Source organism: Protopterus annectens, chromosome 6.part1, assembly GCF_019279795.1.
Source record: "Protopterus annectens isolate FY-2018-M chromosome 6.part1, PAN1.0, whole genome shotgun sequence".
Lineage (NCBI taxonomy): Eukaryota > Metazoa > Chordata > Ceratodontiformes > Protopteridae > Protopterus > Protopterus annectens.
In genome coordinates, this window is record NC_056738.1 from 557,239,652 (window position 1) to 557,266,089 (window position 26,438).

A 26,438-nucleotide genomic window follows, 5' to 3' on the forward strand; every position below is an offset into this window, starting at 1 on the left:
CAAATAATACTGGAGTCATCTGTGTATTGTACGAGAGACCATGATGAAATGCTGAATGAAGGTTATTGATAAAAAACAGTAGAAAGTAGTGGTCCTAATATAGAGCCACAGGGAACACTGGTGGAGTTGTGGATAAATTGGGATATGGAATGGTGCATTTTACTGCCTGTTGTCTGTCAGATAGGTAGCTTTTGAACCAGTTGAGAGATGAAGTGGACAGCCCATTGTTTCGAAGCTGTGAAAGGAGTGAGTGGAAGATAGTATTAAAGGCCTAGTCCAGGAATAGTGTGGAGACAATCTTCCCAGATTCATGGGCTTAAGTCCATGAAGGATATTAAGGCAGTTGAAGTACTGTGGCATGGTCTGAAACCATGCTGAGTCTGAGAAAGGATTTGTTTGTTAAGAAGGAAATGTAGAAGTTGCATGTGTACACATTTTTCTAGGAGTTTGGAGGTGGGGATAGAATAGCTATGGAGCAGAAGTTGGACATTACGGCTGAGGTACCATCTTTGTGGAGTGGTAAAATGTAGTCTTTTTTCCAGAGGTTAGGAACATAGACTTCTTGAATGGATTTATTAATGGGTATGCTAATGGGGTAGGCAATGGCTGCTGCATCAATTTTCAGATATTCTGAGGGTAGGCTGACTGCAACATTAGAGCTGGGTTTTTGTTTTAGAAGTAGATTTTTTTATGGTTGTGGCTGAGACAGTGAGTGTGAATTCAGGCAAGGAATTGGTTGTAACTAAGTTAGTGTATGTGGTTGCAGGGGATTGAGACTGTGTGTGTGTTTAGAGAGAGTGGTTTGACATAGAGTGCTTGATGTAGGGAGAGGAGTCTGGGGCTGTATGAGTTGAAAGAGTTTGGCATCTGCAGGTGACCATGTGTCTTAAACAGTCTTCCCCTTAAAGTGCTCCCCCAGGGGCAAGCAAACATGGTTAATCTGGCATGGGGAATTGGTGAAAGGAAGGGTTTCTTTTCTGTCACTGACAGAGAGGTTATCCGCCAACTTATGTGGTTTCTGCATATTTGAGTGAGATGGATACTAGTAGGGAGGAGTTGAAGACTCTGTGACCATTGGACTGACAGTGTCCACCGTGACACTCTCATGCGGTATATCAATAGTGGTACTAAACTGATGGAAGAGACCATCAGGCCTAGCGAATGAAGAATCAATCTTGCTTTTGGATGATAATGCTAAAGTACCTGAGAAGATAGCAGCCTTAATGATAGCAATCTTGCTTTTGGATGTTTGGCTGCCTTGTGTTGATCTCACAACCTATGAATTCTATGTGTTGAGCTGGGGGTAGTTTGCTCTTCACATGATTAACTGTTATCCCTAACAGATCCCTGGAGGTGGAGGTAGCAGTTATGAGGAAATCATCCGGATATCGAAAGACTCGGATCCCTTGCAGTCATGGGTGGGTTGTTATCACTGCCATAATCTTGGTAAACACTCAGGAAGCTGTGATGGGACAGAATGGCAGTTCTCTGAATTGGTAGTAACTGGCTCGCAGCTGGAAATGGAGGAATCTCCTGGATTGCCTTTAGCAAGTGTCCTGGAGATCTATAGGGCACATCCAACTGTCCTTTCTCAAAAGAGGCAGAATGGACTGTACCATGACCATCCTGAATTTTGTCTCTTTAACAAATTGATTGAGGTAGTTGAGATCCAATATATTTCTGAGGTTCCTTGTCTTCTTTGGAATTAAAAAGAGCCTGGAATAGACTCCAGATTTTGTCTGGTCTGGGAGGACCTGTTGACTGACTCTCTTTCTTGCTAATTTGAAATTTCTGTTGCTGCAGATTCTAAATGATTGGGTGAATTACTGTGGATCCTTATATTCTTCTTTGGTGGAAACAAAAAATATATGGTATAACCTATGTAGGTCATCCTTAACACCTATGTAACAGAAGTTATGCTCTGCCAGGCTTGTGGGTGTAACGTTAAGCACCACCCTGACTTCCTCCAGAGTGTAGCAGCTGGGTAACCATTCAGGGATGCTGACAGGGTTTGTCAGTGAAGGGACCACTAAAATTCTGATTCTGTGGTCTGCCTCTGTCTCTGGGGTGATGTCCATTTGAGTTGCCTCCCCTCTGCCTCAGTGCAAGGGGATCTCTTCCCAGGAGTGCCAGTGGTGAAACTCCTGTGATTTCCTGAGCTACATTTTCTTACTTCCCTTTTGATTACTGGAATATGATCTTTGTGGAGTACAGAAATGGATTCCTATGGCATACAGGGTCTTGCCATCTTGTTCACTCCTGGAAAGTTTCTCTTTTATTTTGGGTTCAAAAAGTGTACAGCCATCGTAACGGGCATCATTGAAGGATACCTTGAAGGTTTCTGCAAAGTCATAAAGCCACATCCAGGTATGGTGGCAAATAGTTATGCCTGTACCAGCTGCTCTTCTGTGTCATCTGCTACTTTTAATAGCAGTCTCATGGCAACATTAGAAGTACATTGTAGGGTCGACATTTGGACATCAGATGGTAAGTTACTCAGAAGAGACTTGGATATCTCCTTGATCAAGTCCCTTTGGAAATGAGTCAAATGAACAAAGTATTTCAGTGTGCCCTAAGTGCAAAAGTCACTGAAGCATAAGTCCATTCCCCTAGCCTGTCCAATGCCCAAAACTCTATGTTAGGGGGAATGGAAAGAATAACTTTCTTTAGATAGCTCTTTATTTGTGGCTGCTGCTGCTCCTACCATGGCATCTACTGTAGGACCTTTAGACCAGTGTTTTCTGTCTTTTGGAGCTACTAGGACTTTCTCTGGTTTCTTAGGGATTGGCTCTGTAACATCAGTGTCCTTCCATGCCCTCTGTGCTATGATATCTATGAAAGCATCAGGAGGGTGGGCCATCCTGGACACAGATGAGCCAGAACCAAAGGCTTCGAGGAACACGGATTTATCTACAAAAGGGGTTTGAGTAGACCAACTCCCCTTTTGCTTCATCAATCTTAGAATGTTCCAAATGTGATGTCTTCCAAGGGGGATCTTGGGATTCCTTTCCCTCATCCCAGTCCATGTCCTCAGTGACAATCTCAGGTGAGGAGTCTATGTGCATCGATTTGCACTTCTGATTTCTCAGAATATGTCTCTGAGGTTCTGATGGAGATAGATCTAAATCAGACCGGGAGCTTGACAGTTGAACTGTCTTGAAGCCAATGGGTTCTGATCATCAATGCTGACCCAAACTAGAGGAATGAGGAAAAAGGAAGAGGTTGTTGGATCAGATCCAAACTCAATGCACATACCTGCCTTCTTGGTCCAGTTAAGGTCCTTTCCAACCCTCAAAACCCCAGGCAATGAGGGGGAGAAATGGCCCTGAAAATTTTGGGTCAACTCCACAATTAGCACTCTGACACCAACTCTTCGGCTCTGGGACTTGTATAATTTAACAGCATCAGAGTCAAGAGAGTAAAGAACATAATCAAAGCTGATGTCTCTTGGATTGTCAGATCCAATAGTGGTACACCGGAAGGGTTAGTACCCGTGGGAACTAGATCCAAGTTGTAGGCTGGTATGGGAATGAAGTAAATAAGGGTTGATGAGCCTATTCCTGAACCTCATCCAGGGGACATTCCCAGGAGGACTCCTATTTGGATCTGTGCCCTCAAAAATGTTGTTATTGTTCTGTTGACTTCCATTTGTGTGAGACTTCTAATGGATTTTCCTGACCACAGTGACAAAGCTATTGATGTGGCTCTTGACGTCAGTTTATGTTGTAAGATCAGTGAGTGTAACTGAGGGCTCACTGGCTCCAGATACCAGGTAGATCTACGTGAGGTAGTTTTGACCTGATGGACAGATCAATCTGACTGACTCAAAGCTTTAAGTATTAGATGTGGCAAACTGGATGGATCTGTAGATCTTTTTCTTAATTGTTCTATTCTCTTTTCTGCTATACTTTTCTCTACAGACTTCTCTCTGTGTTTCTCTTTAGGCCTGTCCTTATAATTTTTCTTTCTCTTTTCAGTACTGGGAGAAGCAAATATAGGTCTTATTTCAGAAGACATAGTAGATGACCCAGTCTGTGGGGGAAGCAAACCTTTGATTATTAATTTTTCACTCATACCTTGAATGGCTCTGGTCCTGGAAGCATCACAAATTTCACAATTAACTTGAAGGTGAGAATAACCCATGCAGCACAGAGGGAATAAGGATCTTGAGGAGTTCTATTGTGTTCACAGGCTGAATACTTTTTAAAGCTGATGGTTTGTCTGAAATCAGAAACAATCTATACACACTATAAGAGAAATTAAATTCTCTCTCTCTCTCTCTATATATATATATATATATATATATATATATATATATATATATATATGGATTCACTTTATAACCTCGAAATACTGAAATATTGAATTTCAGTATCTCGAGACTATAAAACCGGATCCACAAAACACCGACACAAAAAAAACGCGAAAATCACAACACCGAAAAAACCACACACACTATACCACACATACACCACAACACCCACATCACAACATAAACAAACAAAACTACACACATACACAACTCATACACACATAAGCAGAGGGCAAGCCCCTCTGCGCCCCCCACAGCCCCCTACTTATATATACTAACTCCGAGATTGCACAAACACAAAACAAAAGCCGACTCACACATGCACATTCTCCGACCCCTCACACACACATCAAACACATCAGCACATTTACACACACTCTAACTCCCACTCAAAACCCTTAGAAAACACTTACTTGACATAACACCTGCATCCACACACGGCACCGCACACCATCAAAACATAATCCCGGACATTACGCAGTGTAAGGTCATAACCGTGAATTCAACATATATTCGAGTTCACGATTATGACCTTTCGCTATTTTTAACATTCGGCTTTATAGTCTTGAGATACTGAAATTTGACATTTCAGTAATTTGAGGTTGTAAATTGTTTCCATGTGGATTCACTTTATAACCTTGAAATACTGAAATATCGAATTTCAGTATCTTGAGACTATAAAACCGAATCCACAAAACACCGACACAAAAAAAACGTGAAATTCACAACACCGAAAAAACCGCACACACTATACCACACATACACCACAACACCCACATCACAACATAAACAAACAAAACTACACGCATACACAACTCATGCACACATAAGCAGGGGGCAAGCCCCCCTGCACCCCCCATGTGTGGGGCTGCTGTAATTCGAGGTTATAAAGTGTTTCCATATATATATATATATATATATATATATATATATATATATATATATATATATATATACATATACATACACACACACACACACACACACACACACACACACACACACACACACACACACACACACACACAAGTTTTGTACTATCATTATTGAGATAGCAATGCTAGAAAAGTCAAGAAGAAAAACACTAACACTAACAGTCTTAAGGAATAAATTGCAAAAATACAACTTAACAGCCTAACCTAACCTAACTGTAATCTATATAAGGTGCTGCCCAAAAACACTAAAAGGGTAGGAACTGAGTAATTTGAAAATTATAAAGGCTTGTCTTACCGGGAATGCAAAAGGAGCTCTGTGAAACATATCTGAATGAAGAGGTGGCAAATGAGATCTGAGGTAATTCATACAGAAGGAGGGAATTATGGGTAGGGGAGAAGTCAGAACTGTGGATCCAAAGCTGTGGCAAAAGGCGCAGTGGTTGCATCTGTGAATCAAACAAAAAATAGACAAAGTTACATCCTTTAGATCATCACTTGTTCTTCACCAGGTTGGACTGAAATGTTTATTTAAGATTATAGACCAAAGCTAAATGTCCACCCTATGTCCTGATTGATTGTGACATTAACTGTCACACAGTCCTTCACACAAAATAATTCAATAAATATACACTGCATTTTCAATAAGATCTACAGCTTTGTTACATGTGTGCACAGTAACCACTTTTAAAAAGTCTAAAACAAAAAAGTAATGCTTGAATATTGCTTTTCGTAATTAATTTGTGGTAAGAAATTTTAAATGTTTACCTTTTTTGTTTTTAATATGATTTTTACTTTGTATTTTATAGCATTCATTTCATAAATGTGTTCCCACTTACAGATTTCTTTCAATACATGTGGTGAGGTGAAATTTTTGTTTTAGTGTATTTATGGCACAGATATACATACATATATATATATATATATATATATATATATATATATATATATATATATATATTGGCAATATTGGTGAGCTAGCTTTGTGACAAGTATGACTGACAGTTTTTTAATAAACTGACATGTGGAGGGCAAGATGGCCTACAGTGCTTTGTTGAGAGGTGTGACACTGTACTAGAAGAAAAGCAGTAGCTGTCCTTGTTTAACTAGAAAATGGGTCTCACAGGTCAGCTTCTGTTTCCTGCAGTATCACCCTATACACTTGAAACATACTGCAAAAAGTATTACACTTTTTAATGTGGGACTAAAAAGTCAGGAAGGTATCAGTTTAAGGTACCCATTTTCTGCATCCATTTCCACAATGAAGGGGGACATTATCCTGAATATGGTCATGAGTACCTTGATTTACTTACTAAACCTGGATGCTGCCAGCTTGGAAAAGGGGGACTGTGTGCATGTTATCTGCTCAACCTTACTGTGTGGAAGAAGGTGACTAAATCTCCTGCATTGGCAACAAACTCTGGATTCCATCTGGAAATGGCAGAATGAATGTCTAGCTAGCATGATCTTAAGAGTGTCAAGTCATATACAGTACCACAGCTGCAGTTAAAAATGTGTAGGCACATGTTAAGTCACCCAGCAATGCAGGCCCTACTTGGCAGAAAGCTCACCTTCCACCACAGTACAGATGCAGGATATTAAATCACCTACCTGTGATGATCACCACTCAGCTCTAAACTCTATCCCCACTGTGTCTGTTTTAAAATGCAACAATCAAGAATGAAAATATCCCCTATGATTAGATCATATGCTAAAGGGAGGAGAGTGAACCTTAGCTTCTAACTGGAAGTTCCAAAGTTTTCACATTAAATCGCTTCAAATCTTCAAAATCACTTTGAGTCAGTATTCATTTAAAGAAGCTTTGTTTGGATTAGTGCTTAGTTTTATATACTGTACTTTGTCAGATCAGGAATATATTTACATCATGCATTAAAAGTAACCTTGACAGACAGGATACCTGCTTGAAGCAATGGATTTGCACATTCCAGCAGCTTTCTTCTTGCAAAGCATATTCTGGGGAAGTCCAGTGTTCTGACAGACAAACTGAGCAGGGCCATTTTTAATCCACGAGTGGTTTCTCTATCCATTAATGAAGGAAATATTTCACCAGTGTGGACGATGGTCCTATGACCTCTTTGCATCTCACCTCAGTTCCAAGTGCAGCAGGTACTTTGCCTTGACCCACCAGAAGAGGTATCATCAAGATCCTCTCTGATTCACAATTGGCCCTCTGGTGTCCTTTATTCCACCCCCCACACCTCTCATTCTCTATTTTCTTCAAAAAGCATTTGAATTGAAGAGAATAGCAATCTTCATTGCACTATTCTGGCCTCCACAAGTGCGTCTTCTGAACTCATCTAGTTCACCCTCCCTGGTTGTTGGATCCTTCTCGAGACCTTCTACCTCACCCATCTGGGGTACTTCACCCAGATGTTCGGACCCTCAAGTTGACTGCATGGTTTTTGTACTTTCAGTGATGGCTAGGTGATTCAGGCTTTCTTTCTCAGTTTGTCATATCCTTTAATCACTCAAAAAGATACTAGAGAGATTTATAAGAGCAAATGGAAAACACTTTCCCTATGAGCTCCCTAGAGGAAACTAGATCCATTTCTGTCTCCCATTCAAGCTGTTCTTGATTTTTTTGCTTCCATTTTCAATGGTGGAGCTGGTTATTCTACAGTTAAGGTCCAACTTGCTGCCATTTCTAGTTTCATTTAGGTGAAAACCATTCCTCCTTGGCATCACTGAGATTATGTAAGACCTTTGTCAGAGGAACCTTTTTACCTCAACCACCTATTAAGGACCTTACTCCTCCATGAGATTTAACAATGCTTCTTTAGGCTTTGACCCAGCCTCCCAAGGGTGGACTTAGAAATTCTTGTCATGGAAAACTATTTTTCTGGTTAAAAATGACATAGACTAGATGAGTTTCAGAAGTCCAGGAGCTCTCTTTCCAGCTATCATGTATAGTGTTTCATAAGGATAGGGTGTTCCTTCAGATTAATCCTTTTCTACCTAAGATGGCATCAGAGGCAGCTATCACCCAGTCCATCAACCTATTTTCTTTCCAAAATTTTCCAGCAAGGGGAAATAACATGTTGCAGATGTTGATTGTGCATAGCTCAGATTCTATCTCCATAAAACCAAAGATTTCAGGAAATCAGACTAGTTGTTTCCTTTTCTAAGGCTAAGGTGGGCAAGTGGTGTCAAAAGTAACTTTAGCTAAATGACTCATTGATTGCATTTCCTTGGTATATAAGTGAAAGGATTGACATTACCTAAACCTCCTTCTATCAGGTCTGTGGCCACGTCATCTGGCTTCTGATACAGAGCATCTACAGATGACATTTGTGCAGCAGCTACCTGGTCCAGTGCTCATATTTTTATTGTTCATTACAAATTGTACATCTCATCCAGGAATAGTGTAGCATTTGGCTCTGCTGTTCTCCAGAATATCCTTCCTAGAGGACCACTTAGGGCTTCTCTAGCTGGGGCTCAGTCCCATTAGTTGAGGAGCAGATGAAAAAGATAACATCAGATACAAAAGTTATGTACTCACCATTAATAATGCATCTGTGCCATCTGTTTTCTTCCTTCCTTAACCTCCAGACTTCCAACCCCCTTCTTGCTTTACTTTACCCCTCCCCCCAAAGGACCAATCTCAATACTGGAAGAATGCCAGGCACCCAGAATTACTGCAGAACAGGTTAAAGCTGCATTGTCTAAGGCCAAGAATACAGCTTCCATGGGACCCGACAATATCCCTGGCTGTGTTCTACATGAATTACAAAGTGAACTGGCACCACATCTGTGTGCTCTGTTCACTGACAGCCTCACCTCAGACGTTGTCCCTACCGAATGGCACACTATTACAGTCATACCTCTCCATAAAGGAGGAGTGATTACAGATCCTGGAAATGATCGCCCAATTAGCCTAACAAGTCTGTTATGTAAGGCTATGGAGTGCATCATCATGGACCTAATTAATAAGGATATAGGGAATCTCCAAACTCTAGCTCCCACGCAATTTGGTTTTCTGAAAAGTAGATCATGCCTGCTCAACCTGGTTGACTTCTTTGAGTCAGTCACCAGAGCGGTGGATGAAGGTAATGCAATTTATACAGCTTACCTCGATCTGGCCAAGGCCTTTGATACCATTCCTCACTCAGGAATTACTGATAAACTCAGCAAACTAGGCATCAACTCCTATATCAGTAGGTGGGTTGCAAATTGTCTCATAGATAGAACCCACAGTGTGAAAGTAATGGACTCCAAGTCAGACTGCTGACCAGTCATGAGTGGAGCCCACAGGGATTGGTCCTGAGTCTTCTTCTATTTGGCATCTACTTCTCAGAAGTCCAGGCCAACACATGAGGAACTCTGGCTGACCAAATTTGCAGACGACTGCAAGCTGGGAGCCATTATTAACATCCCAAGTGATGCAGACATCCTACAGAAAGGCCTCACTGAGACCAATGACTGGTGTCGAAACCATGGTCTTAAGCTTAATGCCAAAAACTGCACTGTCATAATCTTTGGGAAAAACACAGTTCTCACTAACTTCCACATCGATGGGAGCCCACTGAACACTGAAGGCGTTATGAGATCTGGGGACACAGGCTGACAGCAACCTATCCTTTGACACTTGCAACAGCTGGAGAGATCAGAAAAGTACCTCATGAAAAGGATCCTGGGCCTTAAACACATGTCCTACATGGACAGACTCAAAAAAACTCCATCTATTCTCTGTCTCATATCGTCTACAAAGAGACGATCTCTGCTTGACTTACAAAGTCATATCTGACCAAGCTCTGTTAGAAATGCTACATCTAAAGAAATCCTAATCCCTCCGCACCACATGCTCTGGAGACCTCAACCTCATTACCACAATTAACAGAACATGCTGGAGGGACAGGTTCATAACCCAGAGACTGCCCATGCTCTGGAATAGACTTCCCATACATGTCGAGCACAGCAACTCACTAGCTCTCTCCAAGAGAAATTTTGATGAGTGGATGGGAAATAGAAAGTTCACCTCGGGCTCTAATTGACTTGCTCACATGCTACAGCAACATTGTGCATAACAATTACCAATAAGACCTGGCTATGTACCTCCACAATGGAAAAGGTGGGAAATATAAATTTATTTAAGCAAAACTATTTGATATCAACATGACAAGAAGAAACTATGATAATGTTGAACATGAGAAAAACTCCTTTTAAGAACTACACACTTAGAATTTAGTATATATTTTATGAATATTCATTACCTCTGCCACGATTGACTAGGTAATGACTATTCCCTAAATATGGAAGACCATGGAATTGGTTGTACATCGCATTCTACACTATCACAAATCTGTCTCCTAGAGAAGCCAGTAGGGTGAAGTGTAAGGTTACTCATCCTTGGGGCAGACATCCTACTCAATGAAAAACTGATTCAAGAAGAGGCTGGGAGTTATAGCAAGCCAGCATATATACCATGTAACACTTGATCTGTAGAGAGACTAGGCAGAGACATGGAAGCAAACATTCTCCAGTGGGACTGATCTGTGATTCCACTAAGGTAAGATGCATGTGAAGTTTTGGGGGAATGTTAAACTATGCAAAAAAAGCCCTTATTCTTGTCATCCCCTAGTGGCCCTCATCTCCTGATACTATCCACTAAAGCAATGCACAAATGGGGTGGTATCGGAGTGAAAAGACTAAACAAAAAAAAATGTACCTTTAGAATTCTTAGCATTCTTTGGGAGGCTGTTTAAAATCTAACCAAGAAAATATCTGTGGGGAAAGAAATTGAGCTGATGAACACTGCAAAAGGCAATATAACACTGTCATATAAGATGGAAAACATTATCAGCACATTAAATAATCTGCAAATACAAAATACTGCACATTGAAAAGGATGGCTATCTAACACCACTCTAGAAGGGGAACAGGCTGCTATTCAAAATTAAGCATGGAGCTAAGCAATAAAATGCAACAGGAGAAGTACAGTTTGGCTGTTATACAAGTTCCAAATCACAGGGAGTCTGGCTCAGAGGTGTGGTGTGTGTCATTTTGTAGACATCAAAGGAGTTTCACCCACAGGAGTGTGGTATATAATGACTGGTTGTAAATCATGACTGGAAAAGTATTAGATACACAAATAATAAGTCAGTATTAAAATTCTGGCATGTGCTTGCTGACGTGCCCATAGCACAACAACTGAAACAATGGGCAGGTGGGCCTTTTCATTAAAGCTACCACACTGGGAAAATTACACTTTTCACTTGATGTCCTGACTTTGGCGCTAGCTGTACTAATCAATGGGTGAAGATGGTCTCACTATATAACAAGTCATGTCCATCAGGTGAAGGTTCTGGTTTTGTATTGTACATTTTTTAATCATTGTGAAATTCTACTAGAATTGTAAGTGGCACTCATTGTGTGTGCTGTGTTTGAAGGCTGAGTGAGTTGTAATCAAAAAGTAGAAACATTTAGAAATTTTGTTGTGTGCAGTTGTGTGTGCGCTATATGTTACTGTTCTATAATAAGACGGATGTTCTGTGGATTCTTATTGCTTGCACAATTCCTACATAAGGCAATATGCTTTTTTTTTTGCAAATCATTTCAATTTTGCAACATCTTCTGCCAGTGTATAATACATTCCTAATGAGCAACAGATGAACACTTAAGTAGTACAAAGAAGCAATAACTCACAACTCAAAAAGGTACAGCAAGACCAAACAGAAGTGAGCGACAAGCATGGCTGTAATACCGACAATGTATTTATTAAATAAAATTAAAAAAATAGAAATAGTAAGCGCTTTCTCATGGAACATCCACACTTCCTCAGACATATAACAAAACAACACTTCAATTCACTATTTAAAAAACATAACAACCAATCTACAAGAGTTAATCAAACATTTAAATTGCTCTCAATAAATACTTCCATGCAACAAAAAATTGCAATGAAAATGGCAAAACAAGAAGCCAAAAACATAAAAGTAATAAAAATATATTAAGAATACAAGTCGACATTCCTCTGAAATGTGATGTCATGTTTATGAAAATTGTAAAAATACATATGTCTAAAAATTGAAGTGCTGTTTTGTTATATGTCTGAGGAGACGTGGATGTTCCAAGCAAAAACGCTTACTATTTCTATTTTTTTTTTTTTTTTTAATAAATAAGTTGTCAATATTATAGCCGGGCTCGTCATTCACTTCTTTTTGGTCTTACTTAAGTAGTATAGTTGTGAATTCTAAAATTAAGCAGGTCAGCTGTGAGTCTAGGATGTAAATTTTTTTAAGGAAAGAGATGAAGATGTGTAAAAATAACCACAACTAATAAAAGTCATGTTGCATACTCTTCACTGTTTTAGTTAGCCAAGAAAAAGTATAAAAATTAGATGCATGTGCTGGAACCCAAAACTGGTATAGATAAACATCATGACATGCCAAACATTTTTCTTGCCATGCATCCAAGACATGTTCTGTAATGATGGACTTCTGAGTATTCTCAAATGAAAGCAGAGGAAATCATGCAAACCTAGTCGTGTGTCAAATCTGTAACATTATAAAAGAAAGACTGCACAGATGACCCCAAAGAATCACGATATTGACAACTACCTGTAAATAACCACGTAGCTGTATTTGCAACTGAATGGGAAATAATCCACCTATGACAAAAATGTTACATGGAAGATATAAGGAAGTTATCATTTTACACGGTAAAGAATTTTCTTCACATGTAACCTGTGTGTTGAGAATCTATTCAAATCCACAAGCGAGAAATACACGATGAGAGCCGGCAACTGTAAAATAAACCTTATTTAATAAGCGCTTTCAGTGCGGACAATTCCTCACCTTCATCAGACAACAAAACATCAATTAACTGTGTATAAATACTTTCAGCAAGTAATTGAAATAACTGATTAGTTAATTACCATGCATAAAGCTATACAGTGCTAAAGTGAATTTGAATGCCATACTAAAACTCCGTCCTAATATTCAAAAAATACATATAAAAGGATACATATAAAAAATGTATATGTATGTAAATAGAGCATAACTTAAACCATAAATTAAAACATAAATTAAAACACAGCAGCAATAACAAACAGAACTAGTCATAAAAATAATTATGATGTAATACTTTATTTAATTCATCGCAAAAGTCTCCTTGCAAAAAATTGTTTAATATAAATTGCATCCTTAAAAATCAAGTACACTAACTCTGTTGATTGCTCTTTAGAAATATATATATAAATGTATGTAATTTAATTTAAACACAACTAGAGTTTACATTGCGTGATACCTTAAGTAGGTAGTTGTGAATATGTTTAAGTGTGTATATATAGATGGAAAAATGTAACCTCAGGTGAACAAACACATATTTTATTCCACATAGTTTTACTTAATCTATTATGTTCTATTTCATCTTTTTCTAACTGTTGTTTTATCTTTTCAAAGCTAACCATTTAAGGACGCATTTAATGGACAAATAATCATTGAGGCCAGGATGTGTGTAAGCTGTTGTTCTTATTTGCCAGATTAATTCATCCATTTCAAGTAATAATTGCCAAGGGCCCCCTCTTGGGTCAATTTGCCTTTGATGTAAAATAACAAATTTAAAATGATGGCCAGGACATTCTGTGGTATGTTTAGCCAAAGCATTATTCATATCTTTTTTGTTAATGGCATAACAGTGCTCGTAAATATGCTGTTTGAATTTCCTTTCTGTTTTGCCAATATAAAAGGCCGTACAGTGATCACATAAAGCGGCATAGACTACACCCTTTGTCTCACAATTATACTTCATGTTGATGTAGTAAACCCTATTATTGATGGTAACTTGTTTTACTACTAAAATGTGTTTGTATTGGGGACAAGCCACACATTTAATGGGCAATGGGCCAATGGGAAATTGAACAATCGGCCATCGAACAGAAAACAACCACCATCACGAAACAGACGGAGACAGCGGAAGAGATAAGGCATGAATTGAATTATCTTTTTAAGCCCTGTATACACCAAAGTTCAGAGGGAGACTTTAGTATATATAACTTTATGAAGATGAACATTACCCAAGACTTGGTGGACTTTTTTTCAAAGGGTTTATCTTTTGTATCCAGCAAGAAAATTGATTTAGTTAAGACCATTAGAGATTTAAAACTATTTGGTCGTAAGTTAAACCTGAATGTACTATTAGGTGAAAATACTTCTTTAGTCAGTTATATAAGAGTGTCCAGTGTTTTATCCAAGCCTTAACCTATTTGAAAGAATGTGTGAGATGGATTTTAGAGTAATGGCTAACAAAAGTAGGTACCGGCTCAATAGCAATATGAATATTTAAGTATCGGAGTATGAATTTATCTCTTTACTGAACGAATGTAACATCCGAGTAATGAAGCCTGATATGGGTGGACGGCTGGTTTTCATGGAACATGATGATTATGTTGAATGCATGAGGAAGCATTTGGATACAGCTACTTACATTAAAGTATCCATTAATGAAGTCAATGGAGCCTATAAGAAAATCAGCGAGATCTTAGAAGATTTATTTTTAGAAGCATCCATTGACATAGACCTGCATCAATATTTATCCATGATGGCACCATAGATACCAGCCCTGTTTGGCACTCCCAAATTGCACAAGTCTATCCAAAATCCACCCTTTTGACCAATTGTTGATGGGCGGGGGTCGGTTACGTACACATGCGCTAAATATGTTGATAGTGTCTTAAAACCCCTCATCGAATCTGAACCACAAATCTGTAGAGATTTGTGGAGCTTTTTACACAATATTAATGATATTGAATACCAGTCTGAAGCATGCTTTGTCACTATAGACATGAAGGATTTATATACCGTGATAGCCCAGACCCTAGGTCTCGAATGGATAAGGGACTTTTTAGTTTACAAGAAGGTCTCCGAAGAAATTATTTATTTGATTGAAACTCTACTGGAAATAGTTCTAGCTAACAACTTTATGGCCTTTGAAGGAGATATATATTTACAAAAATCTGGAGTGGCCATGGGCTCACCATGCGGTGGTAGTTTTGCCAACGCCATCATGGCTCATTGGGAAAACACACTACTATTTGCTCACCCACTCTTTCGAGAGAATGTCACCTGGTACACTAGGTACCAGGATGACATGTTTCTCATATGGAAAGGTTCAAAATCTTTAGTTCCATCATTTATAACAGGTATCACTGAGATGACTGACTTTTTGCAATTCACCTATAGCTTAGATGAGGATACAATTAACTTTCTGGACATTTTCTTAATTAATGACAGAGTGAACTTAATGTACAAAAGTAACATTTACAGAAAACCCACGTATTCTAATGCTCTGTTACATTTTACTAGTAGCCACTTACCATCAAAAGAAAGCAGTTGTAAAAGGTCAGATGGTAAGGGCGGCCAGAATGATCACCGAAGACGCAGACTTTGAGAACGAATGTGAGAACTTAGAAAATATGTTCATCAATCGAGGATATCCAATGAATTTAGTGACCAATATTAGGATAGAGGTCTTACGTAAACATTATATTGGACACTTTAAACTATTGTTAAGTGGCCAAGTAGAGAATATTAGTTCACCATTTATTGAACTAGGAGATTTTCTACCACGTACAGAGAAAAGTACATATAAGATTAGTTTTCTTTGCACTTTTTCTGTAGACTATCAGCTAATTAGGCAAATCTTGAACAAAAATTGGAACATGGTCATTGAGCACCAAAATTTATATAAAAAGTTGGGGTTGCAACCAAAAATTACTTATAGAAGGAATTGCAACCTTAAAACTTTACTTGAAAGAAGAAAGAAACCCTATGCTAATAGATTGCATGGTATGTTTAAATGTGGGGCTTGTCCCCAATGCAAGCACATTTTAGTAGTAAAACAAGTTACCATCAATGATAGGGTTTACTACATCAACATGAAGTATAATTGTGGGACAAAGGGTGTAGTCTATGCCACTTTATGTGATCACTGTACGGCCTTTTATATTGGCAAAACAGAAAGGAAATTCAAACAGCGTATTTACGAGCACTGTTATGCCATTAACAAAAAAGATATGAATAATGCTTTGGCTAAACATACCACAGAATGCCCTGGTCATCATTTTAAATTTGTTATTTTACATCAAAGGCAAATTGACCCAAGAGGGGGCCCTTGGCAATAATTACTTGAAATGGACAAATTAATCTGGCAAATAAGAACAACAGCTTACACACATCCTGGCCTCAATGATTATTTGTTCATTAAATGCATCCTTAAATGGCTAGCCTTGAAAAGATAAAACAACGGTTAGAAAAAGATGAAATAGAACGTAATAGATTAAGTAAAACTATGTGGAATAAAATATGTGTTTGTTCACCTGAGGTTACATTTTTCCATCTATATATACACACTTAGACATATGCACAACAACTACCTACATAAGGTATTATGCAGTGTAAACTCTAGTTGTGTTTAAATTAAATTACATACATTTATATATATTTCTAAAGAGCAATCAACAGAGTTAGTGCACTTGATTTTTAAGGATGCAATTTATATTAAACAATTTTTTGCAAGGAGACTTTTACGATGAATTAGATAAAGTATTACATCATAATTCTTTTTATGACTAGTTTTGTTGGTTATTGCTGCTGTGTTTTAATTTATGGTTTAAGTTATGCTCTATTTACATACATATACATTTTTTATATGTATCCTTTTATATGTATTTTTTGAGTATTAGGACGGAGTTTTAGTATGGCATTCAAATTCACTTTAGCACTGTATAGCTTTATGCATGGTAATTAACTAATCAATCAAATATTTCAATTACTTGCTGAAAGTATTTATGCACAGTTAATTGATGTTTTGTTGTCTGATGAAGGTGAGGAATTGTCCACACCGAAAGCGCTTATTAAATAAGGTTTATTTTACAGTTGCCGGCTCTCATCGTGTTTTTCTCGCTTGTGGATTTAAAAGTTTGTCTTGTTTTTGTTTTGGTGATGTTCTAGTTAAGAATCTATTCAGCCTGCAAGATCCAGTAGCATTTGTTGGGACATGTAGCATGGGCCAGACACATAAAGATGGATCCACAACCGGTTTCTAAGCATGGTACCTTCTAATTTGCATTCATTCAGTACTGTCGGTGCTACTCACATACCAAAACGTCTACATTCTGAATGTAAGGCTACATACACACCATTGAGATAAGGGTATGTTCTTTGTAGTCATATTCCTCTGAAACATAATTCCCTCTATGCAAATGCTCACCAAAATATTTCAGGATGTAAACAACCTTTTTCAAAGCATATACCCTTATCATTAGAAATACCAACATCTTTGCAAATATTAATTAACCACCTTTGGCTGTTTAATAATTTTGGCTATTGTTATTGTTACCGTGGGCCATCTCATAAAAATATCAAACATTACACATCAAGCATATAATACTTTTAACAGATTATCATGAATGAAAATTTATCTAAAATGTATCCATAAGGTAGCAATGCCCCCAAGAAACATACAGTGGATCTAAAAACTTTACACACCCCTGTTAAAATGCCAGGATTTTGTGATATAAAAAAATGAGAGCACAATAAATAATTTCAAAACTTTTCCTACCTTTAATGTGACATATAACCTGTACAATTCAATTGAAAAACAAATTTATTAGGGGAAAAAATATTAAAAAAAATGTACAATACACTGGTTGCATAAGTATGCACAACCTTCAACTAATACTTTATTGTGTGTGCACACCCTTACACTAATACTTTGTTGAATCACCTTTTGATTTAATTACAGCATTTATTCTTCTTGGGTACTCACCTGCCATCAATTAAAGAGACTCTGATTAACCCCGAATAAAGTTCAGCTGTCCTAGTTGGATTTTCCTGACATTTAGTCAGTTGCCTGTTACAGCAAAAGCCATGGTTCACAGACAGTTTACAAAGCATCAAAGGGATCTCATTGTTGAAAGGTATCAGTCAGGAGAAGGGTACAAAAGAATTTCCACAGCATTGAATACACCATGGAACACAGTGAAGACAGCCATTAAAAAGTGGTGAAAATATGGGACAACACTGACATTGCAAAGAACTGGATGTCCCTCCAAAATTGATGAAAAGGCAAGAAGAAAACTGGTCAGGGAGGCTGCCAATAGACATACAGCAACACTGAAAGAGCTGCAGGAATTTCTGGCAAGTATTGGTTGTGTACTACATGTGACAACAATCTCCCATATTCTCCATATGTCTGGACTATTGGGTAGGGTTGCAAGATGGAAGCCTTTTCTTATACAGAAAAACATCCAGGCCTGGCTAAAATTTGCAAAACAATACATCAAGTCTCCTAAAAGTATGTGGGAAAATGTGTTATGGTCTGATGAGACCAAGATTGAACTTTCTGGCCACAATTCCAAAAGGTACGTTTGGTGCAAAAACAAAACTTCGCATCACCAAAAGAACACTATCCCCACGGTGAAGCATGGTGGTGGCAGTATCATGCTTTGGAGTTGCTTTTCTTCAGCTGTAAATGGGGCTATAGTCAAGGTGGAGGGAATTATGAACAGTTCCAAATACCAGTCACCTTTGTCCAAAAACCTTCAGGCATCTGCTATAAAGCTGAAGATGAAGAGGAATTTCACCTTCCAACATGAGAATGACCCCAAGCATACATCCAAATCAACAAAAGAATAACATCACCAGAAGAAAATTCATTTTGGAATGGCCCAGCCAGAGCCCAGACCTAAATCCAATAGAAAATCTGTGGGGTGACCTGAAGAGGGCTGTGCACAAGAGATGCCCTCACAATCTGACAGATTTGGAGTGCTTTTGCAAGGAAGAGTGGGAAAATATTGTCAAGTCAAGATGTGCCATGCTGACAGACTCCTACCCAAGAATATTGAATGCTGTAATTAAATTAAAAGGTTCCTCAACAAAGTATTACTTTAAGGGTGTGCAGAGACAACAAAGTATTAGTTTAAGGGTGTGCACACTTATGCAACTAGAGTATTGTAGGTTTTTTATTTTTTATATTTTTCCCCTAACAGATTTGTTTGTTTTTCAATTGAATTGTACAGGTTATAGGTCACACTAAAGGTGGGAAACATTTTGAAATGATTTATTGTGGTCTCATTTTTTATATCACAAAATCCTGGCATTTTAACAGGGGTGTGTAAAGTTTTTATATCTCCTGTACCTCACTATCCATCCTGGTACATAATATTTTCCAAGATCAGAAATACTTAAAGATATGACAAATACTTGTTTTTGTTTTTTTTTTTCATACAAACAAAAAATCAATCTTTTGGTTTTCTCCATTAATTCAGAACAAAACCACTTTCTAAACACTTTTCTTAAATTTGCTTCATTCAAATACTCTGTTCAGCATAGGAAATGACTCCCATTACTTCTGAGTAGTTTGCAATAAAGATGCAGTCTGCCTTTGTGAAGGATTTTCCTTCTTTGATTTGGTCATTGTTAGTTCATAAGACTAGCATGTCCCATTTTAATCCATTCTCTGACATGCTTTGTTTAGTATTTACTGTAATAAGTAGGACAACATCACTGAGTCAAATAACAGGTTTATAGAATTGCTTTTGTCATAGATTCTGTAGTGGATTTTTTACTGAGTGTGATGATGTTTTTTTTCACTTAAAAAGTAATTCTGAAGGGTGTTGAGCATCACTTCACCTCATATGCGAGGACTTTGCCCCCAGCCCACCATTATTAAATGCACAGTTGCAAAACTGCAGAGAAAAGAAGAAAAATCCACACACAGCAAATTACTGTTGGTATACAAATATAAAGCATAACAACAATGATTATCTATATTTAACTCAAAGTGATATATTCACAATCAGTCAGATAAACAGCCCCATAAATGTCCTCATATTTCTTCTTCTCTACAATAGCACAGTATATAACTAAATGATATTTTACGAGATAAGATTTCAGCCAAATGAGCTTCCAGCTAAATGGGTTTTCTATCAATTTTCACTATTTTGTGATTGAATCAAATGTGCTTTCAATCCAACAAATGGGATCCCTTTTTGATAGCTTTGGAGTTAGTACTCTTTTTTTTTTTCAGCGTGGTTGCTTCTTTTTTTTTATGAAGCTGCATGGCATTTTGATTCAGAAACATGAGTACAGTAAAAATCCTACTCATTGACATTTCTCAATACATATTGTAATGGTAAATATGAACTGTCCTTCCAAACAATCACAGAACTTTCCAAAATGAAAGGTGTCTCAGTTCTGGCTTTGTCATTAACTGTTCTCTTAAACATTTGTACATAAAAAGAAAGACATTCTAAACTGCTCCAACAAAACCAAGACAGAGTGGAACTGAAATTAGTCATTCCTTTATTTATTTAAGCACCACCAGCTAATGTCTATCCACTTTAAATTATTTTTCCAGTACATCATCTGTCATAAAAGACAGCTTTAATAGTTTTCTTAAGGCTTTAACTGCAGACATTGTATTGTGTAAATGTATTTTTTCATGTAAACATGGCAGCCACTGACTTTCATAGACACATTTACAACAGGAAGCACCTAAAAGGTGCAAAAGTACTACAGAATCTTGAGTTTGCCAGATGGTACAGTAATTACCATAGTGAGGGGCATGTAATGCTTATCAAATCAGAAAATTACATACATTGAGAAAACAACTATTAGTGTTTCCAGTAACCAGACATCCATGTACAGAAATGTATATTATTAACTGTAGTGACTTTAATTAGTCTATACCGTTAGTTACTTAACCTCTGACAGCCATCTATTTAAAAAATGTTATCGATCAATATTAGCAAAATAGACACAAGCTTCTCACAATGTTTATAGTTTTACTGATCAGTGTGTTATAAGACTATTTTGACATGCTTGTACTGTTTATCCTATGCACATTGTTGTTAATGTAAGGAACAGTCTGAAATCTCTCAGAATACAATTAATGAATGTTGATGATTATGGTGTGCTGTCAGTACCATGGTTGTCATTGTTTGTAGTGAGTCCTCTTAGACACAAAATAGTACCTCTGAATACCACATTAGAAAAGAAAAAAAATAAGGTTTATATAATATATTTTATATATTATAGAATATATTTTTATCACTCTTATTTTACTAAGTGTACTGACAGCATTAATAGAAGCTAAAAGGCATGACTACAGATTTTTAATCTGATTTCGATTTATGCTTCACCCAGTACATAAGGTCAGGCGACTTGTTTTCACAAGTCAAGTACGGCAGAAGTATATGGGTCTGTCTGCATCTGTGATTCTTTTCTAGCCTCTTTTTAAATAGCACATATATAGGTTTGTCATCATGTGTGGATTGTTTTCCAAGTAATACAGTTTTGCCCTGAGTTAGAGGTTAGACTAACTTTTGACAGTCAAGTAGTTACATCCCAGTCATCTTGGAGGAGCTAACCAAATCATTATGTTACAACCAAAAACAAGCATTTCTCTTTTTCTTGAAATGGTTTGATTCTGTAGAGAGTTTATTGCAAAATGCTGGTGTATAGGTTATTATACCCTTTTCTTTTTGACAGTATAATATGTAGTTGTACACATCAAAGAGCTCTAAGACAGATATATTGCAATCAGGTTTCTTAGTTTTCTATGAAGTCAGAGACTTAACTATATTTACTGTGACAAATCAGTTATTGGTTTTGCCATAATTTGTCTTGTTAAAAGATATGCTTGATTCAAATGTCAGCCACATCCACAGATCATTAATGTTAAGATTAAAAGGCTATCAGTTTCTACTGAATTTCTCTTTGGCTCATGTGTAGCTAAGAAGAGATGTGTGTGTGTGTGTGTGTGTGTGTGTGCGCGTGCATGCATGCGTGTGTGTGTGTGTGTGTGTGTGTGTGTGTGTGTGTGTGTGTGTGTGTGTGTGTGTGTGTGTGTGTGTGTGTATATATATATATATATATATATATATATATATATATATATATATATATAGATAGATAGATATAGTTTATTCTACATTGGTCAAATGTTTTGATGGTGGAAGTTTATTGTATTATGTGTTTTATATCCAGAGTAGTATTTATGGGGGGCGGAGCCTGAATGGCTAACTGAAAGCAACAGTATTTTAGAGCTCAATATAACTAGTTAAATAAGACAGGAAAAATATTCTTTTTTTTTTCTTCAAATTATAAAATCTTATAGATAAAGGACTAATTTACATAATTAGAAACTTTGATGAAGTTTTACAAATAATTTCCTGTCAAAAAGCTTGGAGATATATTCACTTTTTAAAATGATCAACTCAAAGAATTCTCACCAGGATGCTGCCTTAAAGAAAGAACTACAACAGATTGCATCTACCCTGTAAGAGTTGTCTTTGAAGATGGATGATTTTAAACAGAACCCAGAAAATCTTAAAACAAGCAGTCAAAAATAGGCTGACATCCTCAAGGAAATGCTACAACACCAGACAATGATAACAGGAATAGATGTTTCTCTAAATGACTTAGAAAGCAGACTTAAGGAAGGGGAAACACAGAAAGAACTGCTTCTTAAACAAAACACTTGGTTGGTTAATAAAGCAGATGACTTAGAAAATAGGGAGAGGATAAATAACATCAGGATTTTCAGATTACCTGAAAACACAGAAGGTGAGGATATTATGTCCTTTTTATCAAGTTGGATCCTTGACTTTTTAAATTTAAAAGAAGGACTTTCCTTTGGCATTGAAAGGGCACGCATAGCTCTTGGGAAACCTGCCACTAACTCAAATTCTCCTCCTAGGTCAATAATTATCACATTTCTTCATACTTGGACAGAGAACTGATTTTAAGATATGCTTGGAGGAGGGCACCTCTAAAATATAACCACAGCCTGATAAGATTTGATAACGACTAGTCATGTAGAATAATGGAACAAAGGAGAAAGGTCTGGCCAATGATAAAGTTTTTGAAACAAAATAACATTAAGGCACAACTTGCATATCCAGCTAAGATAAGAATACTGTATGCCAACAAGATGAGGACTTTTACTGACTTAGAGGAATCCTTGTTCTTTATTAAAACTAATAATGTGATTACTTTACCAGAAGATATGGATTGGATGTCACCTTCTCTCAAGAGAACAAAAAAAAAAAAACAAAAAAAAACAAATGTCTGGACAGATGTCAAAAAGAAGAAGCAAAAGACTGATACTGTTACAGCCAAATCTCTCAAAGTATCTACTGTGATATGAACTGTTTTAACATTACTTTAAAGGACCAATTTTACTGCTTGGAATTTTAAAACAAAGGTAACTAACTACTGGAATCTTTATCTATATTTTTTTGAAAATAGATGACACATGAGAGTTTTCACATTAGCTCAGGTATGTAAAACAGGGTACTTTTCTTTCACAGAAGGAGGGTTTTATAGCACATAAAATATTTATACTGTAAATCAACATACATAGTATATGTGTATTTTCTCTTAATTTTCTCTTTTCTTTCTCTCTTCTCTTTTCTCATTATTTATTTTAACTGCATCTTGTCTCCCTTTCTACATTCTCTCCTATTTACTATACCACATATAGTCTGTATATATTTAATAACTCACTATCTGTATACATAGATAAATAATAGTCTAAAATAATCTAGTTTTAAGGTAGACTAATTGGAATAGTGAACTTAATTAATTGTTATTACAATATTTATTAGATTAATGATAGTCACTGTTATGCTTACTGGGATTGGGGACATGTTTGTGATTAACTCTGAAATGTTCCATTCATGTACATATATCCTTTGAATTATTTCCTTTTAGTATTAACAAATACATAAAAAAGGAAGGAAAAATGTACTGTTGGTTAAGAGAAGTGAAGCTTTCTTCACATTCTATTTGCATTACCATAGCAACAGTAAACAATTGTTGCAGTTTCTAAGGACACTGTGAAGCTGCGAAGTGCATTTAGCCTCACGGATAAGAAATAATAAGAAAAAGTAATGTTGTTTAGTTATTAAAATGAAAAACAACTCAAACAAGGTAAAATAAATACATAATAGGATTATTTGTAAATATTTTATGATGTATCCTCACAGGATTACATATTCCTGGAAACACAACTGAAATGTTCCCAAACTACATGTACACTTAAATGTAGCTGCTTGATCAAAAAAGTATTACTCACTTTAACATGCTGATTTCACAAGCTGTCTGCACTGTAAAGGTTATATTTTATATGTTACTTGAAATTGTCAGTCTCTAGAGCACATGAAAAGATACATATTACTTTCTGCAACGTGTTATCTTTGCAGCTACCTCACACTCTGTACAAACTTACTTGGTAACTGATAGCTATTCATTTAAATTATCAGTTTAAATATTAAATGTACCCTTGAAATGCTATTGACATTTTGACAAAATATAATCTGAACTGTAAAATGAATGACTTGAAAGAAGTGAAGTAATGCATAGATTTCAAAGACAGTTTGTGACACTACAGTAAAAGTAAAAATATATACTCACAAGGGAGTATTGAAATGTTTTAGTCTTCCAGTTAAAATAGCTTACTGTCTATTATTTGTCTTTATAATGATTATTAGACAGATGTTAGACTCTACTTAGTTTAATGAGTTGTGACATATGTTTAGGAGGAAAAGTGGACTCAGTTATTCACATTGGACTACACATTCCTGGAAACGCAACTGAAATGTTCCCAAATTACTTGTGAATTTAAATGAACTGCCTGATTAATAAGAATAATTTACTTTAACAACCTGAATGCATAAGCTATCTGCGCTATATATGCTACATTATATATGTCACTTGCATATGACAGTCCTTAGAGCACACAAAAAATACATATTATTTTTGCCACATGTTATATTTGCACTAGCCATACATTCTAAACTAACTCAATTGGCAACTGGCAAGTTATTTATTTGAAACATCGGTCTAAATATTAATTGTGCCCTTGAAATATTGTTGCCGTTTTAACAAAACAAAGCCTGAATTGAAAAAGGAATGATTTGAAGAAGTGAAGTATTGTACAGATTTCAAAGACAGCTATTGGCACTACTAGAAATGTATACATGCAAGGAAAAATTGAAATGCTTTATACTTTTAGTTAAAATAGCTTATTGTTAACTTTTTGCTTTATCAGAAAATTTAAAGAGCTAAGAAATTATTTCTAATTTGTCTTTACGATGTTTACTAAAGTGATGTTAGTCACTGACTTGTTTAATGGATTGCAATTCATGTACAAGATGGACTACTGAGTGTTATTTCTGTTTACCTATGTTTGCTGAATTTCTTTTATTAGTACTGATTTAAAACAAGGGCAATAAAGGGAAGGGAAATATCTGTTTTTGGTCAAGTGAGGAGAGGCTTAAGAGTATTCTAAATGCCCCGAGAACTCCCTAAAATGCTCTAAAGCCTATTTGATTAATACTTACCTAAGGTAAGTCTTGATTACCATATAGGTACCTTCACATTCATTCTAGACCTGATGTGATTACCCACTGGAAGCAGGAGGTGCCCTATGCAGGATGGGAATTGTCAGGGTGATCATAGTTCATTCTTAGACTCTGCTTTGTAAATTTATAAATATGTAAAAGCACTGCACACTAGAATGTAGGGCACCTCTACTCAGAGCAGGATACCACTGATAAGCCATGTCTTTTCATAAGTGTAAGTTGAAGTTGGTGAACTGAAGAGTGGGAAAGTAAAGGAAGATAGTACACCTACAGTAAATTCATATTTCATTGGTAATCACTCATTGTCTCCTGTAGAGTCCTTTTAGTCAAATTATTTTAGTAATAATCTATTTGCTGTTGGCTTATTTAGTGTATGCTCCTCTGATGCATTTACTTTATACAAAATGACATATCTGATCTGTTTGGAATCTCTTAAGGGTAACTAAATATTGAATATTTTCTAAGTCAGCATAATAATTGTTTACACTACTAACTTTCCATCCTGATACATAAAATACTATAGAACAATAACAGAATAATATAGAATTTTATATCTCTTTTAAGAAAATTCTCCATATAATAATTTAACATATGGAGCTCAGTTGATATTGTTGGTTAAAGTTATGAGTGATAATCCAATAAATCTAGCTTTATCTATTGGATTATGAATGACTTTCATTCCATGTTTAATGGGAAATGCATATTTACTTGTATTTGATACTTTAGAATTAATGTTTTATAGAAGTACTTTTTTAAAGCCTGACCAGAGTTTTACCCTGCTTATATTTAATGAAGAAAGAACATT

The 26,438-nt window shown here is 36.5% G+C and overlaps 1 protein-coding gene across 1 annotated transcript in view; it reads right to left on the reverse strand.

Annotated features, from left to right (window-relative positions):
* Window positions 1–4,117: 4,117 nt before the first annotated feature.
* Window positions 4,118–26,438, reverse strand: part of LOC122805321 (neurexin-2-like) — a 1,760,973-nt gene continuing 1,738,652 nt past the window's right edge. The window contains exon 13 of the mRNA XM_044075409.1: window positions 4,118–4,221. Coding sequence (XP_043931344.1) covers window positions 4,118–4,221 — 104 coding nt within the window. The remainder of the gene's footprint in view (window positions 4,222–26,438) is intronic.